The sequence below is a fragment of the Taudactylus pleione genome, unplaced genomic scaffold (genome assembly GCF_031769625.1).
Source record: "Taudactylus pleione unplaced genomic scaffold, aTauple2 ptg000129l, whole genome shotgun sequence".
Taxonomy (NCBI): domain Eukaryota; kingdom Metazoa; phylum Chordata; class Amphibia; order Anura; family Myobatrachidae; genus Taudactylus; species Taudactylus pleione.
In genome coordinates this window covers 11,791,867-11,817,583 of record NW_028284531.1, presented here as the reverse complement: position 1 = coordinate 11,817,583, position 25,717 = coordinate 11,791,867, and the positions used below count along the sequence as shown (strand labels likewise).

Sequence of the window (25,717 nt, the reverse complement as noted above, 5' to 3'; positions counted from 1 at the left end):
TGGTAAAGTCTGATCTCTTTGGATGCTGCCACAGCTTCTGCAAACATGCAAACAAGTCTCCTGGCTCTGTGTCTAGCGGTAATCATGATACCAAATAAATATACTAGGCACCATGCTACTACGAGCAGGAAAATAAACGTAAGTGTGTCTATGCAGCCTTTTACAACTCAGAAAGGATGTCCTGATCAGCAAGGTCAACTTTGGTAAGAAGCCAATTAACCCAACAGTATGTTTTTGGACTTAGGGAAGAAACTGGAGCACCCTTGAGGAAATTACAAAAACATGGAGAGAACATACTAGCACCACACGCAGCTAGGGTCCTGGGTAGAAGAAGAACCATGACCCCAGTGCTGTGTAGCTGCAAAGCTACACACTATACTGCCCCAATATTATATACAGTGTTACTTCAATAGAGTACTACACCACGGCTCTTTACTTTCACAATTATATATTTTCAGACTGAAGGTGAATCAAAATTATACATGTGTCCTCCATACATCAAGTCCCATTACGCCATAAGATGAGACACCCGGCACGACCGAGCCATGCAGTGTAGCGCAAAGACTTTTTCTTTAAATTGTGCATCAAAGTCATATCACAGATGTAGCAAAACACCATTCAAAGTGCACTAGAGATGCCGGGCTGTGACTTTCACCGCACAGGAATTAGTTTTAAACACGTAAAAAGTCACAGATGAAGCACAATGGAACTTGGTGTGAGGAAAAAGCCGCGGCCATTGCATCGTAGCAATTCGTATATATATTCAGACTCATTCGCACACAGATGTACAAATCTCACAGATAATATTAATCAGTGTAGTCAAGTGTGCGACTGAAACCTATTTTCGAGTGGAAAGATACTTGGCACGAGCTGGGTCACATGCTTCACTGGGAATAGAGAATGGTTGCTGGACACCATATTGTTGTGTGATTTTATAAATGTATAAGGCATCAGATAATGGTCAAGACATTAGAAAGGACAGTTATGTTGAAATGTATATGTACTGTATATACACTGCACAAGGTGTTCTCGACAGAAAGAATCCAAGGACAGGACAAAGTTCACTGTTTAAGTAAATAGTGTCTTATTGTGTCCAGACATTACCAATCCTGAATAAATATGGCGGTACCTTCAGTTAAGCTAAGTACACGCCATAAACAGTCAGATGTCTTTGACATGTCCAACTTTCTTAATTGAGGCAACAGTGCCCCCTACTGTCTATTCTTTCCTCTTTCCTTTACTTAATATTTCCAAATGACCTTTGTACTTATTAAATGCTTATGCATACGTTTCTTCCCTATATAAGATGTAACCTGTCAGTATACAGTTAGCCTATTGCTCGATGCATGAGATCCCAGCTTCAAGGTGTTGGAGGAGGCTCCTGGGAATTAAGCCATCTATGTTTTAAGTAGATCTGACAAGCAAGTTAAGTATTCTTCCTTTTATTTTGTAATAAATGTCTTTTTAATATATATTTGTTTGTGTGGTTTGATTAACTCTTTGTATCCAAGAATCATATTCTCGGTCCACCGAGAGAACACACCACCTGGCGCGCCAAGAAGGACTGTTTGGTGCGACTGCTGCAATAGTCTATGAGGATACATTTGTATTTTTCCAGATTTGAATAAGCATTTAAAGCAAAGCAGACTTTGAAGTTTTGTGGAGAGTCTGATAGGGAGAAGGCTCCAATGAACTTCCAACGGGCTCCCAAGAACCACAATTTTATCAAAGTCCTAAAGTTGTCATCCGAACCCACTGCTCAATGCTTACTGTCTCTCCCCACTAAATTAGACTACGAGAGTGGGGCCCGCTTCCCTCATGTGCTTTTCCTTCCTTCACTTATACAATCATCTCGTCCCCCACTGCCTACAACCAGCAGCTGCTGAGGGCATTAAGTGACTTGTACAAAATCTGATTTTAATCATTTTTACCCTATAGAGTCTTACTTTGGCAGCTTTCATCAGCAAAAGCTTCCTTGTAACTGCTATGTTCTCTGTGGGCTGTCCAGATACAATTCCATTGTATCTGGATAGCCAGAAGTTTCTTGGGCCCCAACCCCTGCATTTATTCATGCCCCAATACAACACTGCTCTTGACTTTTTTCCTTTTATTTAAAAATACCCAAACATTCTGGCCACACCCCTTTACCGTGTGCACTTCATCATCAGGGGCCGTACCATAGACACGTCAAGGTGAACCACATCATGAGCCTAACATCTCTTATACTGACACATTATGTAAATTATCCAGGACTTACCTAAAATAGTGCCTATTCCAATGTGTAGACTGCAATGAAAGGTCCTATACGAATTAAAATCACCTAAGGACAGATGGGAGGGGTGTTAATCCTCCAAGAAATTTCTTACTGACTGGCTCTGACACAGATTAGGGTACACTTTACTCATGAACTTGTTTGAGAGCTGAAATCAAAATCTTCCAATTGTGAGACAGTGGGCCTGATTCACAGTTGTACGCTATGCCGATATTCACAAAGTTAAGCTATATTTTGTTACTGCGCATGTGCGTAAGGCCAAGAAAAGTCTTACAGAGTACGCATGAGCTGTAGTTTTACACAGCATTCGAAAGGTCTCTGATTTCAAGGTCCTGAGCAGACAACTACAATCCACCACCAAATGTTAGTGTGCAATAAGGGCCATACAACATTCCTTGCTTAAAAAAAAGTTTTGTTTTTTTCCAGCAGATTGTTTATTTTCTCTTATAGGTATTCATGACTTGCACAGATTGTCACTAACTTTATCACATGGCAGCCACCAAGAAATATAGTCATGTAAATAATACATTTTCCAGGTGTTGGGCACTTGCCAATGTTGTATTCGAGGCAAACTAGGCATAGCTTTTACCTCCATTTCAGTGCAATGACCAATTAGTATCCTAAATATACCCACCTGTCCATAAACATACACTTATCAGCAAATTCAGCAGCATAAAACATAGGGATTTTATCTTCTGTTTCCGTGAGATGGAGAATGAAATGATTATTTTCAGTTACAGTCAGGTTCTTTGTTTGAAACATGGCAGCCTTATTTTTTTCATTCCACTTGATCTTTAATGATTTATTAGCAGTCCCACAGTCCGCGCAATATTGAGCCCTTTCCAGTTAAAATCAATGCTGTGTGTTTTAGAGCTTAAATGACCAAAAGGCAGGATATTCTGCAGGATTTATATTCTTGCCAATGATCACATTGTAATGTTCTCCTTCATTTTCTCAGCTCACACATCAAAACTGTTCTTTGATCATTAAAGACTGCTAAAGACCAAAGGTAACATGTAACATCTCGTTAGGCACCAGCAGATTTCACCTTGTTAGTAACCACCCACAGACAACCCAAAACAGGTTAGGGGATGAAAATAAAATAGCGCTGTATTTTTGTTAACTATTTTCCTAACATTCACAGAATACATTTTTATTATTGAACTGGAGGCTGTGTTAGCACATCTATGATTAAACAATCATTCCATATAGCAACCATTAAATTGTAAAGGGCAATACCACTAATCGGCAGAGCAGCTTCGCTAATTTGCTGCAAAGTCTGCAAGAAATTTCTCTATAAGGCACTTAGGATTCATTTGAAGTTTTTTAAAACAGAAATCACTGCTAACCGCCATGACTAAAGCCTCATGATCACCATGTTTGTGTCTACCTCCTGTGTATAAGTGTAATATTTTGCCATTATATCCCAAGTGGAAAATATCTCTATGAATGAATGAGAAGCAGAAGCAGCATGTGCTTTGCGAAGACATAGTCCTCCGAGATGCAGTATTGACTTAACACATGACAATCACTTTGTCTTCTCTAAGTGCTGTATTGTGAGGTCAAAGCTGATTCCACATAAGAGCTTGGAGTTAACAATTGCGGCTGCTGGAACAGAAAATGTGTGTTCACATATTATACTACTGTAGTTGGTTGGACTTCACAATATTTAAAAATACTATGACAAATTAAAATATGCATGTAATACTATATATAATAAGCTACATGGGGATTAAAGAAGCCCCTTTCAGCTTCCTTCAATAGCCTTTTGTACTTAAAATTTAGGGTTTTATTTACTATGCGTTGGGTACTAAATCCTGTCACTTGCAATTGTGTTTATGCCAGAAATTTTAAAGGAAAATGATTTTACTAGCCTTGTTTTGCAATTCCCAATGCAACAATGGCCAACCAAAATATCATTACTAGCATGTCTTGCATATGCCAAATGTCTTTCACGCATTGTCCACTTACCTTAAATACATTTAGAGGAAGATCCAATTAAGTCACGGCAGCTTATGCTTAACTGAATCTTCCCATTAATCTGCCGGGGATTCCCATAAAACCTGTACTTGGAGGGCTACCACACATTTCTGGTGGCAATCAAAGAAAAAGTGGTGTACCTAAACGGCCATGGTAATGGAATATTTATAATGGGTTTAAGTGCTAGATAAAAAATTCTATTGGACCTGGACAATTCTGAAGGCATGTGTCGCCATCCACCTAATTCTAATTACTGACCGAGTAAAGCACACTTGGGATGACGTTTTTGTTTACACTTTCATTAGAACAGAGAGAGAGCTCCATTAGCCCAAATCATCTACTGTATATGCAAATAAAAATCCAACATATAATCACCCATTGATTACAGTTGTAACACTATTTTTCACTTTACTCCAAACTGTCACCTTTAAAATGTGACTTTACACCCCTGATCAACATCATGACAATGTTCCTTACCTGAGCTGGCGAGAGACAGACTTAGTGGCAAGGCCATCATGGAGTTCTATAGGCAGTTAGATACTCCTGGCACTATTACCTAAACCTACACCCTTCGGACCACACACTGAAGCGATGCAGCAGTTTGCTCCTCTGTCTGAAAGTTACAGCAGCCACACTTGCTACATTCTCACTGAAGGATCCCGCCTCAACCATCTCCTCCGGCTTCCATGCTCCTTACAAATACAGTACTTCTGCACAGTACATGGGAGTAATCACTAGAAACAGTCTATTATACCAGGACTTATCCTCGCATGCACTTCCCTCTGAATGCGGCCTGAAAACTGTAGATCGTGGGAACAAATTAAGTTGATTTATATTGAGTCTAAGAGGAAATGCATTTTATTTGGGCTGTTTTGCTTATCGTTCAAGTTCTCAGGAACAAATTAACAGCGCTGTTCAGGGAAATCCTGTACTATACATTAAATCTGAAAAACATTTTCACTATGGAAACAATGCAATCTCATCATCCAGAATTCTATTTTCCTATTGCCAAAGGCATAGTAGTACCAAAGAGATTGCATGGAGACATAATGAGTCCTACAACATCGCCCCCCGCCCCCAACCAGTGATGGGCAACGAGCGGCCCTCCAAGCCTTCACTTGCATTCCCCAGCTCCTTCCTGCTTTCTGGTCATATTTGTTTGTTGTATATTGTAAAACTTGCCTGAAAGGCCTGTTGATATGTTATTACATTTAGGTGTCTTTTCATGATTAAATATTTAAACTTGCTATTGAGATTACGGGTAATGTGTACTAGGCTGTGATGTGATAGAGCTGCAGTGGATACCTAGAAGGAGGAGAAGAAAAGAACGGCAGCAGGGTATAATGGGTGTGTAAATGTGTCTGCCATGGTCTCTACATTTATTTGTTATACTTGTTTGTGTGTGTGTGTGTGTGTATATATATATATATATATATATATATATATATATATATTTGAGAACTTTGCATTATTAGTCTGTATTTATATATACTTTTGTAAATTGTATCCCCTTGTAGGGTGTCACGGAACACTTGTAGCGCTTTATAGTTTGGAGGACAATATAATGTGTGTGGATAAGAGGGAAAATGTATGGATTTTGGATTAACACGGAAGGTATTTATTCTGGGTAGACACAAATGGCTACACAGCTTGGAAGTGGGGGAAATATAAATTAGGTGGACAATAGGGGGTGATACAGGACTTGTATGGATTTTTTATACATGTAAACATATGTATGGTTAGAACTAGACTTAATGTGGCGGTTGTCAGGTCACTGGATAACATGGCTGGGAAAGGAGGGGTGGGTTTATACCTAGGTATAGGATGTGCATGTTGGAAGTGGTGATCAGAGAGTGCAGTAGATTAAAAGAGAATACCACTAGCAATGTATAATACACACACGCACACATCTAGCACATTCTGCTATACAAAAGAGATAAAATGAATGAGCTGTATTGTACAGATTTGTGAAGCAGCATTGAACTGGCCAATTTAAGAACATCCAAATAATGAGATTCCCTTCTGCTGCAATAATTGGACATATTTACTTTTTAGCTGATGGAGAATATCAAGTTCCCCCACAGAGGTTTCCTCAAGCTCTGAATAGAGACCGACTTAAAAAGAAAAGAACGTCGCACATCTGGAAGAAATTCCAATTTTCCATGACATGATTTAAGTTTTGGAAACTTAATTTCCACTATATTTCACATGAACAGATGGCAGACAAACACGTCCTATTTTTAGACCATTTTATCACTGATTGGATGTTTACAAAAATGCTACAACATATAACAATTATTTTCTGGTAACACTTAAATACTTCCCTGCATACCATCAAAGCAGGCTGTATGATTTCCTAATCCGTACAATTATCCGTTCTATTCCATCTACACAACAGAGGCAAGAAACCTTGTAAGGACCATATTAAAGATACAGTATAATACTAGTCTTACATATAGAATTTGCTTAGTCCCTTTGTTCGGAACGCTCTTTGAATTTGAATATCTCAAAGACTAAGATATTAATGTGATTCTTTTGGAACTGATTTCAATCAGCAATAAATCACAGAATTTGGAATAAAACTTTATAAAATTGAATGAAAAAAAAAAAAAAAGTATAATAAATGCTTTGGTATAACTAACCTTAAAATGTCAAGAAAACTACCAGAGCACAGAGCCGGCAAAGTGACCCAGGGGAAGCGGGATAAGTGACCACCGCCGGCTGCTGTTCTCACGCACTACTTGTTGTCTGTGCTCTCACATGGGCTCGGCGCCCTAGCCATGTGCAAACACTGTTTACGTTTTGCTCAGTTCGGCTCCTGATTGGCTGCGTGACGTTGCTATTACATAATGAGGGAGAGCACGCAGGCGGCACAACAGGTGAGGCGGCTGCTGTAGGGGGGGGGCACTCTTCTCTCACATACTTTCTCCAACACGTCTATTCCAGGCTCAGCACCTCTTTTCTCTGCTTTCCACGAGAGCTGCCGGCAGCCGCTGATTGGCGGGAGGCTGGGAGACGGTAAGGCGGAGTAACAGTGCATTATCATTTGCACCTATAGGGGCTCAGCTTGCAATACCCCTGGAAAAAGGTCCATTTTGCTTCAGAGTCCATGGCCACATATATCATCACACTTACAAATTGGCGAAATGTTACAATAAATATCGCTGCAAAGGAGTCTTATTCGCACTGTGATGCAGACTATGCTGATTACAATATGTGGAATGTGCATGTTCTGTGTGCGACCGCAGCAGTATCTACATACAAAATACAAATACAAAATGCTACATTACAGTGTCAGTGGCTGTTTTCCACACCAAGTTCCTTTGTGATGCTTTTACAGACGCACACAGAACAAATACATAAGCTGCATGTCATATTTATCAGCAAAGTCTGCTTGTGCATTTTATGCACATCGCATTGTGAATAAGACACATTTGAGGTGAAAAAGACTCATCACCTCACACATTGCAGTCAGACACCTTACACATGGAGCTATCTTCTCCTGCAAAGTAAGCTTTTCAATTCTAACTATATGAAGTAATTGTCAGTTTAAAACCATTGCTACTCAGCAGATATATGTAGTGTGCAGCCACACATCCAATCTGCTGCAGCTACACACTACATACTGTAGATCTTCTCAGCTGCAATGCTGACTTTATACAAAAGTATATTGTGTCTCATATAGTTAGAATTTGCAGGCTTCCTTTGCATGAGTAGATAGCGCCATGTGCAACGTGTCTGACTGCCATGTGAGAGGTGATGGTTTGAGTCTTGGGTATGACAGTATTTTGAAATGTGTGTGTTAAATAAAGGAGGATGTGACTGAAGGTGCTTGGGGTGGTGGCAAGATTAAGGGTGAGTCAGCCAGGGAGGAGATGGGGACAACCAGGAGATGCCAGGGATAAAAGAACAGCGCCCCCTTCCCTGCGGCGCACTGTTACGGCCCTGGCGAACACCATTGTAACATCATTTAACATATAGTGACAAGCAATGTTGGCTCAACATACAGGAAACGTGTGTCAGCATGTGATGTAAATTAAGATAAATTGTGTATCACATATTTCCCAAACAGAAAAAAACTAACTACATCATGATGCCTGGCTTATGCTAAAGCTGACATTCATCCTCTTAGTGGCCATGATTATTTTATTGTTTCTTAAGAACAACAGAATGGTTTCAGGGAGAGTACATTATATTTTATACAAAAAAAATGCACTCCTACACCTACAGTAATTATGTATGTTAGGAAGATACAGGAGAGTTCTGTGACCATAAAAAGTACAAGTCTGTGACTTCTGATGTTAGTGAGAGGCAATACATACGGTTTAGGTTTGCTACTATAACCTGAAGTTATCGCATTACAACTTACTAAAATGTCGATGTCATAATTCACAGTTTATACAGATATTACAAGAGATATACAATTATTATTTGTCTATTAAATACTGGTGAGATCAATCAAGGGACATTAAAGAAAACAGAAATATTTTGGTAATGATATGGTTTCTCCCAACCAAGCTGGTTAAGGGCTGGATGCCATTAGCCGAAGTAATTTACCACAATGAAAAGGGTGCCGAGGCTACTCAATTAACCCATAGTATCTGGGATAAGTACCCAGTGCTAAGAGTTAACACGTTCACGTCATCCGCGCTAAGAGCACTTTCTGCCGATTTCTGTTCGAGCCTCCCTCAGACACGAACAGAAATCCGCATTAAGGGCAGGCTGCAGCCCCACCAGTGCAATTAGCCTGTGGTTAATTACTGCTGCTAACTGCATGCGGCCCTAAGTGGTAGTACAAGATTCGTCCCCAATTTATCAATTAATTTCAAAATCAGGCAAAGTGCCACACAAATTAACCATTGATCAACGTTTACGGTCATAGGAAAAAAGAAAAGTTGTGAGACATACCCAAGATATTGCCTGCGGGTACTTCCTCCAAGTCTTCTAGTTCACGGCCCATAAGAAGATAAAGGCTGTCCACAGTGCAGCAAGCCATGTGAGGTATATCAGGGAGGTCAGCAGTGGCCGAGCATTCAGAGGGCAACTGTAACAGATACTCATACTGTGATTTCTGACAAATCAGAGATGTAACTAGTAATTCTATTAGGCAACAAACACCAAAGCAACCCTCTCATCACGCACACAATCAATAATATACAATGCATATGTTAGTTTAACACTATCTGTTTAGCTTATTGGTTCAGACAATTTCCAATCCCACCATAGTCTGCACTTAAAACCGGCTGCCCCATCTGTCTATTCAACACCATGCATTCAGATATGGTCAAGAGCAGGGCCACTGGGAGTCATTTTTGGGTCTGGTGTTGCTGCTTTTTTGGAGCCACAGAGGCTGACAATGCAGATTTGATGCAACTATTTTAGGTGCTGAACTTCCAAACCCTACAACTGTGACACCAAATTAGCAAGAGAAATAACTGAAGTAACTTCTAATCTACTTAAGTCATAATGTTTTGCCAGAAGCCCCAGGGTTGGTATGGAGGTAAGTAACGTTTACTGCTCACTCAACAAAATTAGAGGAAATTAATGTCCATAAATGCTAAACCTCAAGAGGCTTTGTATGTACAAAATTTATCAGAAGCTGCAATTGAACAGAATAGCATTTTGTCTATCAGCCAAACAAATTGTCAAATAAATGAGGTGCAAATCATTCAAATCACTATTAAACAAATAAGTAGACCCTGGGTGGACAGCTGCTTTCTTTTCAAATTAAATCTTAGGTTCTGCAAGTCACAATAGTAAGTAAGAATACCACCCCTACTATACTGCTGCAAAAACCTGGGTTATTGCCGGGTCTACCTGGGTTGCAGCTCAGTGTACAAGGGTCCCTGAAAAATAACCTGGGTCAAGTAACCCAGGAATCCAACCCAGGTAGCTACCAGGGTTGGACACAGGATGAACCTGGGTGCAGTGTAAACGGCGCGACCCAGGTTATCCTACCCGGGTCATGCCTAAAATGAGCTGATTGGTGGTTGTGGAGCAGTCACCTCCCACTTTTTAATGACATCACAAGTTTAGCAGGGCAGACCCAGGTTCAGTGTGAACGGGGCTGACCTGAGAATAACCCAGATCGATGGTGCTGTGTAAATGGTGTCTGACCTGGGTTGGAACCATGTCTGAAAACCCAGACACAAATCACAGAATTTCCCCTGTAAAATCTGAGGTTTTAAAAAAAAAAAAATAATGGTGTTTACTTACATGTTTATTGCTAAAACCACAACCTTTTGAAATGATCTAGTACAGTGGTTCTCAAACTTAAGTCCTCAGGACCCCACAGAGGTCACGTTTTCCAGGTCACCCAGCAGCTGCACAGGTGTATTCATTACTCACTGACACATTTTAAAAGATCTACAGGTGAAGCTAATTATTCAACTTGTGATTCTGTAAGAAGACCTGGAAAAAAAAATGCACTGTTTGGGGTCCTGAGGACAAAGTTTGAGAACCTGTGATCTAGTATCATAACTCAATTATAAAAGGGCTAAAATCTGTTGAACTCAATTAAAATTAATCCCACCAATATACACTAAAAGATTCAATTACTAGAACAGGATCTTTGTTCAGGATCAATGACAAATCCTTCAAACTTATCAACTGAACATAGAGCAGACAGAGGAGCATTATGAAAGGTAATTGATTTAATAAACTCCAGCACCAGGGCCTGATTAGCAATGGGGCGGGAGGAGCTGCAGCTCCCGGCGCTCCCATCAAACTAGGCCTACAGGATCTGCAGGGCTGCTGGAGACCAGACAATGTTTTCCTGTTACAGCAGCCTGCCAGCTGCTGCCCAAGGCCTCACCCACTCAACCACAATGTCCACGGTTGAAATACCAGGTATAATACTTTTGCTAATTGGCACTCCCTGTGCCACAGTTTCTCTCCTCCTCTGCTGCACTGTGACGTCATGCCAGGGACAGACTGCTCCCAGGAATCCTTCAGAGCTCTGTCCCCTGCTGTGCATGGCCAATACCAGAAAACAGTGGGTGTCGTCACTGTTCTGCGCCAACGTGGACATCAAGTGGGAGTCTGACTGTGCTGCCCACCCTCACTGACAGGAACAGTCAGGCAGAAGGAGCAGGGTGGGAGGGGCCAGAAGGAGTAACAAACTGAATGAAACAAGAGCCTGAGGCAAGAGTTCAGTAGTAACAGATAGTGTATATGTACTAGGGCCATTGTTGGCAATGCAGGAGTTAATCTTTTGCTGCACTGAATAGGGGAGACTCAGGAAGGGAGATTACCTCCATCCATCCAGTGAGCTGATGCAGTGTGCACACACAGTATAGAGCTCCTCCCTGCTGCTGCCTGACTGTCACTACGATGGCTACTCCGCCTCTGCAAGCAGAAAATGAAGTGATCTGTACTAGTGAGTATAGGCCCAGTAGCAGCTCCCAATGCACAGGAGAGTGGGGAGGCACAGCATCCTGAGACACTAGCAGGAATACCCCCATTTCTATACAGTGAGACCCCCTCCTCTCAGGAGGGATGCTGTCACCACCTGTAACACCAGGTGCCTGGAGCCATCTTTCAGCAGTTTCAGTACCATTCATGATGTGGAATTGGCTCCAGTCCAAAATCTCATGCACTCTCATCCCCCCTCCCCTCCCTGACCAGCTGCACAACATCATGGGGGGCTGCATACTCAGACAGTTACTGATTGGCTATGACAAATGTCTGTCTGGCTGAGGTGTACTCATCACCTAACAAACATATTACTTAAATGCAGCTAAGGGTACAGACATCTCATAGCCTGCGCCCAGGTCTGTATGCAGAGCCCCTAGATCATTTCCTGACACTTCCAAACGCACCACTACATCTTTGCACTATCTCCATGACCACTACTTCCTCTCTGCACTATTCCCCTGAATCCTCCATGCCTACCACTCTCTCTGCACTACCGACCTGAATCCTTCATACCCAACAAAACCTCTCTACACAACCGCCCCTGAGCTCCTCATGCCCACCACTTTTCTGCTCTACCCCTGAACCCTTCATGCCCACCACTACCTCTGCACTGACCCCTCCATGCCCACCACTACTTCTCTGGAGTACCCCAATGAACCCTTCCATGCCCATCACTACGGCCCCTGGCCCCTCCATACACAACACTACTTCTCTGCACTATATAACGGATTTCTCCTAAACCAACACGTTACTGCACTACATCATTTAGCCTTACATGATTGACCCCTCCATACCAAGCCTACAACATTGATCACTCCACATCAAGCAGTGCACCTTTTTCTTTCACTTCTCCAAGTAAAGCAAGATTGAATTGAGGTTGCAGGGTCTGCCTGCTGATAACCCTTTAACAAAACCAAATTCAACTTATCTGCCCTGAAATTTTACTTCAATATACAGTACGCAGCTTTCCAGCTGCTCATGTGCAATGCGGCAAAAGCCACAAAGCTTTCAGGAAGTCCTGCAGCCCACCAGAGGGGATCACAAGATGCCTCTCTGGCAGGGCAGCCTCACAGCAGGTAATCGGCTAACCCGGCTCACTTTGAGTTAAACTTATCAGACTGAACCATACTCTCTCCTGACCCGATCTGCTCCACACCTTACATCTCTACTGCTGTGCAGCCAGAGAAACTATAGCCCCTATCAGAGGCCGGGGGAGAGGCCGCAGTACTGATCACCGCCCTCCTCCTCAGAGGTCCTTGCCGTCCTGGTGAACTGCTTTGTTATGCAGCAGTCAGTCACTGGCAGGGGGCGGTGCTTTCCTGTCCAGCTCCGTCCTCTCTAGTGTCAGTCTGACTGTCCACTCAAATTCGGCTAACTGTGCATGCGCAAACCATAACAATGGATTTACCATTGAATACTTGTGATGCAATGGTTAAGTACCATCACACTGCAACATTCAATGGAGAAAGTCTGTTCCACCATTCGATGATGGGCTTCTGATGTCCATCTCTAGATGGCAGGTTAGAGGACAGAATTTGTCATTGTCTCACCTAAATCAAGTCAGCTGGAAAGTGTTATGGGCGAACCTTGGCAGCTTCTCTTATGTACATCGGGACAATCACTCTTGATATGCCAAGGTGTGTCCCGAGCCAGATTAACAATGGGGTGGATGCTCCATGTCTCCACATAAAAATAGGCCCATAATCATAAGTATTTAAATTGTATTTCCAGTGGGGGTATAGCCTGGAGTAGAACGTCGTAGGACATCTTACCAGCTCTCCTGTTAACATCCTGCTACAATCTCCTGTCTACCAGGTAGTATCCACCACTGCCTTGGCACATTAGTAGATTGCCCCCTCCTGCCTCCCTGGAGTTTGTGGTGGGCAGATTGCATGCCTGTTTCCTCCCCCAAATTTCTCTGGCTTCCTCGTGGTGCTGCTACTGATTGGTGTCTCCAACCTGGTCATGACTGCGTCCTCCGGAGCCCTGTGTATGCTGACCACTCACTGCCTCTCCTTCAGCTCCCATCGTTCAGCACCCGTGACTCAAAGCGCCGCCATCTTGAAAGTGTGATTGTTTGTGGCAGCCTCTTGGAGATCCTTGCTGTCCAGGTGACTCGATCAAACCACTGACAGGCTTCCTGCTGTATTCCCCTGGTGCTGGTCTCCAGCCTGCAATTTTCTCCTGGGGCAGTTTCCAGCAGCAGCGGCTATTTTGGATGGGTGGCTCTGTGCTCTGCACTCTGGGTGTCTCATCATCCATGCTGACTACGGTTTGCAGCTGCTGCTTGTAAATACTGAATAGTGGTTATTCCTCATCTCCTCTGATATTGTTCAAAGTAAATACCCGGTTGATATATTTCTTGCCAACACACTTCCTGGACTCAGGTTGGTGGATTTTTACTTTATATTTGGACCACCTCTCCACCCCTGACTGCTGTGACTTTGTTCCTGGTGCTCCATTATCTGCTCTACTTTGGCTATCTACCTGCCTGTCCTATATTTTACCGTTTGTTAATACATACTGTGCACCTGTCACTGGTGTTTCTACTGTTTTTCTCCTTTCAACTATATCATCCTGCCACAGGCAAATATTGGCATACCACTGGCGCAGCAGCCAGGCTGGAGAAATTTGCAGACTCCTCACAGGCTCCTTTGCAGGCTAACCTCCTTCAGGAGTCCAAGCTTCCCCCTTCCCATACTTCCGATGTTGGTGCCAACACTGCTTCTGAGCAACAGGTTACTGACAAGATTGGCGAATAATAAGTAGATATCTCCCTCCTCCGTCATGATCTCCAGAAAGATAGAGAGTGGGTTGGGAATGATGAACATCAGATTTTAGACTTTGAGGACCTTACTTCTCCTATGAAAGATAAATCTGATTTGTCCTCTCAAAAGTTTCCGATATGGAGGACTGGCTTGTGAGCACCTTTGGTAGAGATGTTTTTACCCCCCATTTTACCATCATCTCCCCTCCCAGCCACCTCCACCGGGGACTCAATTTGGACTTTATAGCTTGCCTTCTAAATTTCAAGGATTGGGACGCTGTCCTACAACTAGTCCGTCTTCAAGGTCCCTTCCAATTCGATAACCACTCTGTCTTGGTGTAACCTGATTTTGCCTTGGACATTCTAAAGAATCGTTTCCAGTTCCTGCAGGTTATGAAGTAGTTCTGGGATATTAAATTACAATATTCTGTCCTTTTCCTAGCTCGTCTGCGGATAGTCGGACTACTCTTTTTTTCATTGCTCAACGACCTAGAATCCATAGCTGATCCTGTACTGAATTGAGTTACATTGCTCATCTTGCTAGTGTGCCTTTATATGCTTTGAACACCTCTTTAAGTTGAACTCCATTATTTAACGGGAGAGACTTACTAGTTATGCCTTTGATTAACAAAGCCCTTTCCTCCTACTTTGTTTATTGGTTCCACATGTTTCTAGTTTGTTTCCTTTTCTGGACATCGAATTGGCAATTGCAACTTGTTTTGCTGGCAACTCTGTTGTCCAGACATTATGGTGGGTGATTACTTACCATTATAGTGTAGTTTAGTATAGTTTGGAGCTCCAAGTATACCTTAAGGTGCGCATTCACTAGGCGATATTAATGAGCGATTGAATGATAACGACATGGTTATCGTTCAATCGCTCATTAATAGTGCACAAAAAACTGCACTATAATGTCGGAAATGACCAGCGATGTGCACTCCAGCTGGTAGTTTCCGACATCAATCATCGCCTGAAAATGCCGGACAATCTGCCGATAACGACACTGCACAGTTTAATGAATGACTGAACGATAACTACAGTATATCATTATCGTTCAGTCCTTCACTAGTCGTCTAGTGCACAGGTTCTCAAACTCAGTCCTCAGGACCCCAAACAGTGCATGTTTTGCAGGTCTCCTCACATAATTACTAGTGATATAATTAGCTGCACCTGTAGATCTTTTAAAATGTGTCAGTGAGTAATGAATACACCTGCGAACCTGCTGGGTGACCTGCAAAAATTTAACTGTTGTGGGGTCCTGAGGACTGAGTTTGAGAACCACTGGTCTAGTGGATGTGCTCCTTCAGTTTAAGATGGTTATACAGGGTGGGATAGTGGTTGGGATAGTATCTTATTTTTCATATCTAATTCGGCTAGAATTACTATGCGGTTTCTCTTTATTTTATCAAATAAAATCAGTACAACCGCGCAACTTCAAATCATGGGTATTACGTGTTAAGTCTGCAGTATTTTATCTATATGAAGTGGATGAAAGCCAGGGAAATCATTGTGAGCCTCAAATAGATAGCTAATGGCCATACGAACAGTTTAGGAGGCTGTTAGTGGCCATTAGAAAAGTATAGGAGGCTGTTATAAGGCGTCCAGGAGTTGATTTTTACACCTTCTATATATCAATGAAAAATTATAAACCAGCCGGGGAATTTCAGCAAATAAAAAAAAAAAAAGTGTGTTTAGAGTACTTTGGGGCACAATTAAAGTTCTCCATTGTGTTTTGTAAGTGTGGATATACAAGTTAGTAAATAACGGGAAAAGACAGATGCAACTACAGTCTGCAAGTAAACCTAAAATAAAAAAATAAAAAACAGAGAAAAAACTACTTTGTACTTCAATACTACACATTAACATACAGTAGATGTCACAAATTGTTAACACTTCTTTGGCTATATTTTACTATAGAATCAGCTTTGAATACATGACTGTTCATTAAGAGCAGCGTACCAGAGGTACTGCATTATACTCTTACATTTATATAACTTAGAAAAAGTTATCACCAACTTTCAAGCAACGCACTAAAAGCCATTTCTCCCTTCCGAGACAGCATTATCTGAACACTATTTTAATAGCGTAAAGTTGAAGCCGCAGGGAATGAACACATTTAATAGTTGTATGGCATTACCTACCAACGCCGCACATCCCACACCTGATATTGCACTATAAATGGGCACCAATGACAAGTCACTGTATGCAGCTGTACACTAACAGCAAATTAATTATTTTTCTTTTAGGTGGCAGAAGCGTTGCCATTAGTTAATGTTAGATAAAGTTAACTTTAAACAGCTTCTAGACATAACATTTACGTTTATAACCATGTGTCTGTACCACTCGACTATAATAAATGATTTAATATACACACACATAAATAGGCTACCCTTCAATGGGTGTACTATATTTTGTCGCCATTCATAATGTTGACATGAAAATGCCGACATGATCATAATGTTGAAAAAATATCCCTGATGGTCTAGTGGTGACATGGTGCAGCAGGAATTACGTTTGGCACACCACGAGCATGGAAAAAATTACCTATTACCTACATGATTGTCCTCATAAATTTGAGCTAGTCTGGGGCCCCTGACTTTTGAGAGGTAACCACAGCTCATCTCCCCTCTCCTGGTTTGGTGCTACCTTTGTATTTTCGGGGCTCTTAGTATGTCTGCCTTGCCTCCCTCGGGTCCTCCTCATCGGTTCATTTGTTTTGTACTCTGGTAAGCCGTATTTCTTCATATTTATGTCTTTTGGCGATACATATTGTTTGATATGTACCTGTTTATGTTCTCCCCCCCTTCCTTCCCCCCTCCCTACCCTATGTCTTGAATTTTTATTTGTACTTTGTTTTCTCAAAATTCTGGAAAAAAATACGGAACATTTCTGTTACATATTGCATATTCTTTATTAATGTCTATTTTTCTTGTTTCCTTGAATAAATACAGAATTTAAATTGTCTTTGCTTATAATCTCATTCCATTGTTCCTGAAAAGGACTCCACTGTTCACTAACATGCATGCAAACATTGGAGTAACTACCGTGGGTGCGGCTGCTAGGGTGCCTGAGCTGCCTCTGTAGGCCGGTGCTCCCCCTTCACCCAGTCACGCACACAAGGTGGGCCGGTCCAGTCAGGGCCTTCGAGGGAGGCCTAGGTGTCAGTGATGTTGATTTGGTGCCGGCCTGTGGCGTAAATTTATCCCAGACGCAAGTTATAATTTGATGCCCCCCCGTCACAGCCGCTGACATTGTAATGTAGCAATTTGCATGCAGACATGGAGCTCTCCACTAGTGTATGGTGGCTTCTCAGGTGCCAGGAAGGGGTTCCATGTATTGGGCAGCTGTGACGGTTCACATGACGGGTATATAGTTATAGCCATAAGTGGGTTGAATATGTTGTGGACAATGGAGGAGGTGCCCCCCCCAGAGCTGGAGCCCGGCGGCAGGCGCCTCCATTGTCTCCCATAGTTCTGCCCCTGGTGCCAGCCCACCAGTTGGTTACAGCTGGAGCACTGGCAAGCAGTCATGGAGAGACAGTACCACCAGTCGCGAGGCAATTGGAGCTTGCAAACCGGCACCAGATTCAAATTGCAATGGCGTTGTCCATGTCTGCCAGTGTACCAGCTGTAATTAGCAGGTGGCATGGCCCCAAATCCACACCTGCTGGCTGCTGATTGCACATAGGGGGAGGCGAGAGGCTGCTGGAGAGACATGGGGAGGTGAGTTGCTGGGGAAGGGGGCATAATGTATGTGTGGCACTACTACTATGTGGCATAATCTGTAAAGGCAATGGATTTAATATGAACTTGCATGAGTCATTGTTTGCTCATACTGAGGTTAAAAGGATACTTTTGTAGCTTTCTCACAAGTTTTTTGGCAAACTGCCAATATCCACTGGAGCCAGCCCTGGAACCTGTGTAATTTAAGAGTTTCCCATTTTTAGGGTTTGTGTGAGAATGTGTGGCCCTGACGAAGTTCAAATCTAATCCTGGTCAAACTACACCACCATGCCACATTTGGTGGAGCTAGGTCCAAAACTCTGGTCATGCATAAAGGACAAACAGACAGACTTTCTCGTTTATTATATAGATGGCTATATTGTAAAAAATGTAGACATTTTCACCACATCCCCTCTTAAAAAAGTAACATTTGGATAGATTTTTCTTAAAACACTGTAAGCTTTACTTTCCATCTAGCCCTTCTGTGGACCATATGGCAAATCTGCGGTTCAAATACACATCAATTACAAGCTACAAAACGAATTACTGACTCCTCAGTGAATTTCCCTAGCCTTCTTTTCACAAGTAAAACCACTAAGTTTTTCTACATACAGTATAAAAATGGCCAACAAACAAGCTCTATAGGATAATTTTAACAATAGGATTAAAGTCTGGCCTGTTGTACATGAATCACTTGGAAATAAATAGATCAAGCACTGTGAGATATTACGAGAACATATGTGTATTTGAGACCGTTTAAATTAGCATCTCTGCCACAGGGAAAATAGTTGCAGACAGGACATTTCATGCTGAGAAGTAACAAAAGGCCTGATTCAGAGGCGCTCTGAATCAGGGCGGGGTTTTTTGTTTTTTTTTCGGCCTCCAGGCCACTCGCTAAGCTGTGGGTGACCACACACAGCTTTTGCGGGCGGCCTGGCGATGGTCGCGATTATCGCGACCATCGGGCTTGCGAGGAGACCCTTGTGGTAGGGTCTCAGCTCTCACAAGCCCGAGTGGACTTCATGCTCTAATAGAGCAGGAAGTTCACTACTGACGTCAGTAGGGCCGCCCACAAACACCAGACGTTTGTGCAGCCACCCCCCTTCCCGCCTACAACACGGGGCGAGCTGTCAATCAGCATAGACAGCCGCCCCATGTTGTAGCGAGACCTGTTGCGAGACGGAGCTGCCATCGCAGTACGGGTCTCACGCATGCGCACGCTGTTGGCGGCGCATGCGCAGTCGGGGAATACTGACCCACTTGCGCTCGCGAGTGGGTCTGAATCAGGCCCAAAGTCTGAAATGAAGCAGATCTGCTAGCAGCAACAAGGATCTCAAACATTCACTTAGATCTCTGTCCAGCTTTGCAGTCACTAATCTGCCATGTGGCACATGAGATCTGGTCATAGATTATATCACCAGGTGTCAGTTATTGTGGGACAATTATGGAAACAGGAAAAATAAATCATGCTGGATGCAACCTCCGGAAACATAGCAGAGACAATATCAGACAGAAAGATGCAGAGTTCTGACATAACAGTGGAAGGACGCATGGCTTGGTGTAGACCTTCCCCTGGATACCAGAGGAAGCAAATACAGGAAGTTTTCCAGACCCCTGGGTAAACCAATGTAGTTATACTAATGCCTGTAACAAGTATTATTACGTTTAGAGCAGCAGTGCTGAAGTGACACATGAGGGGGACTGAGTGACACATGGAGGGGCTGGATTGACAAATGAGGGTGGCTCGACTGTATTGAGAAACTTTATTTTTTTCTTCTTCAATGTATTTTTTGTGTATGTGGCTTTTTCTTTGTATTTTATATGTATGTGCCTTTGTCCCTGTATTTTATGTGGATCTGTTTTTTTCAGTGTTTTTTATATTGTTCTGGCTTTTTCTTTCCCTTTAATAGATACACTTCCACAGTGATTGTATGCATGCGCTTTTACATGCTCCTACAAAAATCATACCAGGGGCATGGACTAGCGGGCACAAGGCCACACCCCTTTTTGCATGTGCGCATGATCTCTTTATAGGTATGTCTCTGATATACCTACAGATATTTTTGGGCTTCTTTCACTTTTGTATTTCTTCTTCGGGTTCCACAGGGTCACACAGGAATTACCTTGGGGACGTCCTAAAGCAGTTACCTTACAGGTGGGGACACTCCTGAGAGAGGAGAATCCGCCGCCTAAAGGAAGCATCATGGGATTCAAAGAATGCCGTAGAGACTTTGTCCAATCCTCCATAGTCTTGGCCACCCAAGCTACAGCCATAGCTGGACTGGTAATGGCCCCAGAAAGTCATCTGAAATCAATGTTTTCTCTATCAAGTTTTCTATCCGTAATCTCCTTTAAAGAAGATGCTGCCAGAATGGGCTACACTCCTAATTAATCTTGTCATATGAGCGTCTACCGTTGGGGGAACTTCCCATTTTTTGCACGCTCCTGGTGCAAATGGGTACCGAGAGGATACATTCCTAGTGGCCGGAAAAAACTTGCTAGGAGTATTCCATGCCTCAGACAAGAGGTTTGTCAACTGTCCCGACTGAGGGAAATAATCTTTAGACACCGCCTGACGTCTAAAGACCACCTCCTTAGATGTCCGTGCAACCTCCTCCTCAATATTGAGGACAGACCTCACCGCTCTTACCATAGAGGGAACATCCACCAGGGATTGATGGTCCTCCTTCACAGAGACTGTCCCAGAACTCTGAGAATCATCATCTGACGAGAAGGTTGAGTCAAACTCCTGAGGCAACACCTGACGAGAACCTCTTTCATGCCCTTGCTTTCTTACTACCACTGGTCCTTCCACCTGTGGAGAGGCTGAGGACGGTAGTATACTCTGGCTAGAGTGAGCAGCCGCATTAACCCAACAGGTATTCATGAGGGGCAAACATAGCCTGAGGCATCACCGCAGCTGGAGCCCATACCTCCGTGCAGTGGCGGAACTCCCGGAGACAATGGAGTCATTTGCTGCCAGGCGCCAGCCCTGAAGGGAGCACCTGGCTCCATTGTCACCCGAAGCTGCATGGAGAAGGAGCGCTCCACCTCCAGTGGCGTAACTAGGGAGGGTGCGGTCGCACCCCCTGCACCCTCCATTTGCCAGGCGCCCGCTGAGCGTGTTACCAGCGGGCGCCCGGCTCCTTCTCTCGACGGAGCTCACTCCTGAGCTCCGGCTCCCGCAGTGCACTATGGGAGTGACGTCATGAGGTCACTCCCGGGGACGGGGTTTAAGGTAAGTATTTTAGTGTGTGTGTGTGTGTGTGTGTGTGTGTGCGCGCGTGTGTGTACACGTGTGTATGTGTGCACGCGGGGGGGGGGGACTTATTACAGCGGGCTTACTACTGGGGGCACTACAGGGGCACTACAGCAGCATCACTACTGGGGGGATCATATGGGGGCACTACAGGGGCCTTACTATTGGGGGGCACTAGAGGGGCCTTACTACTGCATAGGGGGACCACTACTGGAGGTACTGCATAGAGGGACCACTACTGGAGGCACTGCATAGGAGGGCACTGTATAGGGGGACCTCTACTGAGGGCACTGCATATGGGGACCACTACTGGGGGCATTGTATAAAATGAACTGCATGGGGGGGGCAGCAGCAGCTGGGGCTGGCATAGGTGCTGGGGGTGGTATATTTTAATTTGGGGGGGAGGGGGTACCAACATTTATCTTGGCTCCGGGCACATGGGATGAAGTTAAGCCACTGCCTCCGTGGCTCTGTCTATTAAATAGGACAAGACCTCAGGTGTGATGGCCATCCAAGACGATTCTGCTGCTGGGGCAGGTGTAACAGATGTATTCGGTAACTGTTTGCTACAGTTATTATGGAACACATTCTGGTTAACATCCTGCTCAAACAGGGCTGCTGAACAGGACTTACAGGATATAAGCACCGGAGGACTCCCATCCTCATCTTTACCTTCAGACATAATGCAACGTATAAATGGTATAAGATATGCAAGTCTAAATGTAATGTGACAGTCTATCAATGACACACCCCACCCTCAGAGGGATAAGGAGAATCACAGTGATGGATGTACCTGACAGTTTTTGAAAACATAGGCAGTGTACATACAGCAGCTAGCATACAGTCACATACAATGCATAAAAGATGCACAATTGCTACAGCAATATGGACTCAATCAAATGACCAGCCCCTGGAGGAAGATGGTAGGATATAGAGTACGCTATACGCCAAACCCTGAGGGAGAGGTATATAGAGAGACAGACCAAACCTCTGAGACCAACTGCTACAGCCGTGAACAGACCATCGCTAATCTGCGCGCGTCTCGCACACACACACGAGGTGGTCAATTATAGCAAACCAGATGCGGGAATCCATACCTGGAAGTTCGTGTCTGGCGGGGAGGAGCGCCTTATCTCCCCTAGGCTGCGATTTTGATGGCCGGGTATGCTGAACTACAAGGTAGCAAGACGTTGACTAGTGTGGTCTAATTCGTCCTACCACCCGTCCCCGGTAACAGACGATATGGCCCTGGCCAACTTAGTGAGGAAACGCAGGACGACCTTCACCCGCAGCGGCCTCTGATGCGTCTCAACACCAGAGGCGAGGTACTGCTTTGCGCATGATTCCCCGAGAGGAATCCTTACCTGCCATCTCCATTACCCGTCCGCAGTCCCGGACCTCAGCGTTTTTAGGCCGCTAGCTAAGCCACGCTGAGGCCTGCGGTAAACCTCAGGGCATAAAGCGGAGTCACAGTACAGTGTCATTACCCGCGCTGGAACCTCTAAACTCTGAAGTTTCAGAAGCTTAAGGTAAAACATAATAGAAAAAAGCTTAGGTCTGCCTAGCAGTCCCGCTGTTATAACAGGTGGGTCTTGCCGCGCACCAAACAAAACAACTGAACGCCATTGGCTTGTGACGGGGTATATAGGGAGGAGGACCAGTGCATGCTGGCAGCTCCAAAGCTTTGCTGTTTGGTGCATTGGATGCGATCCAACTATATACCCCAAGGTAATTCCTGTAGACCCTATGGACCTCGAAGAAAAATTATCATCAAAGGTATGTTATATCATAATTCTGTATTTTTTTTTACGTAGGCAATCCTCTAAACCAGGTGTGGCCAACCAGTCAGAGTGAAAGAAGCCCAAAAATATCTGTGGGTATGTCAGAGACATACCTATAAAGAGATCATGAACACATGCAAAAAGGGGTGTGGCCTTGTGCCCGCTAGTCCATGCCCCTGGTATGATTTTTGTAGGAGCATATAAAAGCGCATGCATACAATCACTGTGGAAGTGTAACTATTAAAAGGGAAAGAAAAAGCCAGAACAATATAAAAAAAACATTGAAAAAAAACAGATCCACATAAAATACAGGGAAAAAGAAACATCCATATAAAAATAGGATTTTGGTACTTACCGATAAATCCATTTCTCCGATTCCACAGGGGACACTGGAGCCTCAGTACAATGGGGTATAGGAGTGTGTCAACCGGGAGCTGGCACCTTTAAATAAAAAACTACTGGTAGCTAGCTCCTCCCCCTCTATTGGATTGAATTAGAAGAGTCATCCTTAAACACCGGAACCACGATAGGCTGGTTTATATGAAAAGCTGTCACCACTTTGGGAAGAAAAGCCCTTTGAGTACGCAGCTCCGTCCGTTCCTCATGGAACATAAGATAAGGAGGGTGGCAGGATAAAGCACTGAGTTCTGACACACGCCTTGCCGAAGCGAGAGCCAACAACAGAACCACTCTCTGTAATGGCTCAAAAGTATCAGACTGGAGGAAGGCCAACACCAAATCCAAATCCCATGGTCCTGTGGGAGGTACAAAGGGGGGTTGAATCCTCACAACTCCCTGGAGAAAAGTCTGTATATCCGGAAGCAAAGCAAGTTTCCTCTGAAAGAAAATGGACAACGCGGATACCTGTACCTTTAATGAACCCAGACGAAGGCCTGCTGTGAGACCAGCCTGAAGAAAAAGAAGGAGACGTGATACCTTAAAGACTGAAGGAGGAGAATTAAGTCTCTCACACCAAGCCACATATGTCTTCCATATGCGGTAGTAATGTTGAGAAGTGACTTCTTTCCTAGCCCGAATCATTGTGGGAATTACACTAGATGGAAAACCCTTCTTTCTGAGGACGGTCCTTTCAATAGCCAGGCCGTCAAACGAAGCCACCTTAAGTCGCGATAAACAAATGGGCTCTGACGAAGGAGGTCATCCTGAAGAGGCAGTGGCCACAGCTCGTCTATTAACAGATTCTGTATCTGCTCGTCTGGGCCAATCTGGTGCTATCAGAAGCACCTTGATCCCTTCCCGCTTGATTCTTTGAAGCAGGCGTGGAATGAGCGGAAACGGAGGGAATAGGTAAATGTAATGAAACTTCCACGGAGCAGTCAGTGCGTCCACTGCAGCTGCCCGTGGATCCCTTGTTCTGGAGTAGTAAACTGGTAGTAGGTGGTTTAACCTTGATGCCATAAGGTCGGCTTGAGGACAGCCCCACCTCAGAGTTAGTTGCTGGAACACCAGAGGATTGAGTGACCATTCCCCTGGATGAACGTTCTGCCGACTGAGGTAGTCGGCCTCCCAGTTTTCTACTCCTGGGATGAAGATCGCAGAAATCGCTGCTGCGAATTCCTCTGCCCAAAGCGGAATCCTGGTTACCTCCCTCATGGCGGCTCTGCTTTTTGTGCCGCCCTACTTGTTTATATATGCCACTGCAGTGGCGTTGTCCGACTGGACTCTGATTGCCTGCCCCTCCAGCAGCGGATACGCCAGCTGGAGAGCATAAAATACCGCTCTCAACTCTAGGATATTTATGGGCAATCTGGCTTCCTGCAGCATCTAGTGCCCCTGAAAATGCTTTCCCAGAGTCACTGCTCCCCAGCCCCTCAGACTTGCGTCCGTGGTGAGGAGGGTCCAATCCCACACCGCAAACCTTTTCCCCGCCAGCAGGTGGGAAGGGTTCAGCCACCAAATGAGAGATGTTCGAGTCTGAGGCGCCAGGAGAACTCTCTGATGGAGAAAAAGGTGGGATCCTGACCACTGGGAGAGGAGATCCAATTGAAAAGGACGGGCTTGAAATCGTGCATACTGAATCGCCTCGAAGGCCGCTACTATCTTCCCCAGAAGGCAGATACAGAGATGCACAGACACTCGGCGATGTTGTAAGACAAGGCGCACCATTTGCTGAATGCAGGCAGCCTTGTCTTGAGGCAGGAAAACTCTTTGCTGCACTGTGTCCAGTATCATTCCCAGGAATAGTAAACGCTGTGTGGGGATCAGGGAGGACTTTTTAAAATTTAGCATCCAACCGTGTTGTAGGAGGATGCTCTGAGTAAAGCGAATGTCCCTTAACAGCCGAGCTTCCGAAGAGGCCTTTATCAATAGATCGTCTAAGTATGGAACAATGACGACCCCCTGACCATGCAGTAGGGCCATCATTGCCGCCATAACTTTTGTGAAGACTCTTGGAGCTGACGAAAGTCCGAAAGGTAGGGCCTGGAATTGAAAATGCGACTCTAGGACCGCAAAACGAAGAAAGGCCTGATGGGGAGCCAGATGGGGATGTGGAGCTAA

General features: G+C 44.2%; 1 protein-coding gene across 1 annotated transcript in view; it reads right to left on the bottom strand.

The window, feature by feature from the left end:
* Positions 1–25,717, bottom strand: part of EFL1 (elongation factor like GTPase 1) — a 363,676-nt gene that overhangs the window by 185,940 nt on the left and 152,019 nt on the right. Inside the window, exon 15 of the mRNA XM_088472852.1 lies at positions 9,161–9,296. Coding sequence (XP_088328978.1) covers positions 9,161–9,296 — 136 coding nt within the window. The remainder of the gene's footprint in view (positions 1–9,160; positions 9,297–25,717) is intronic.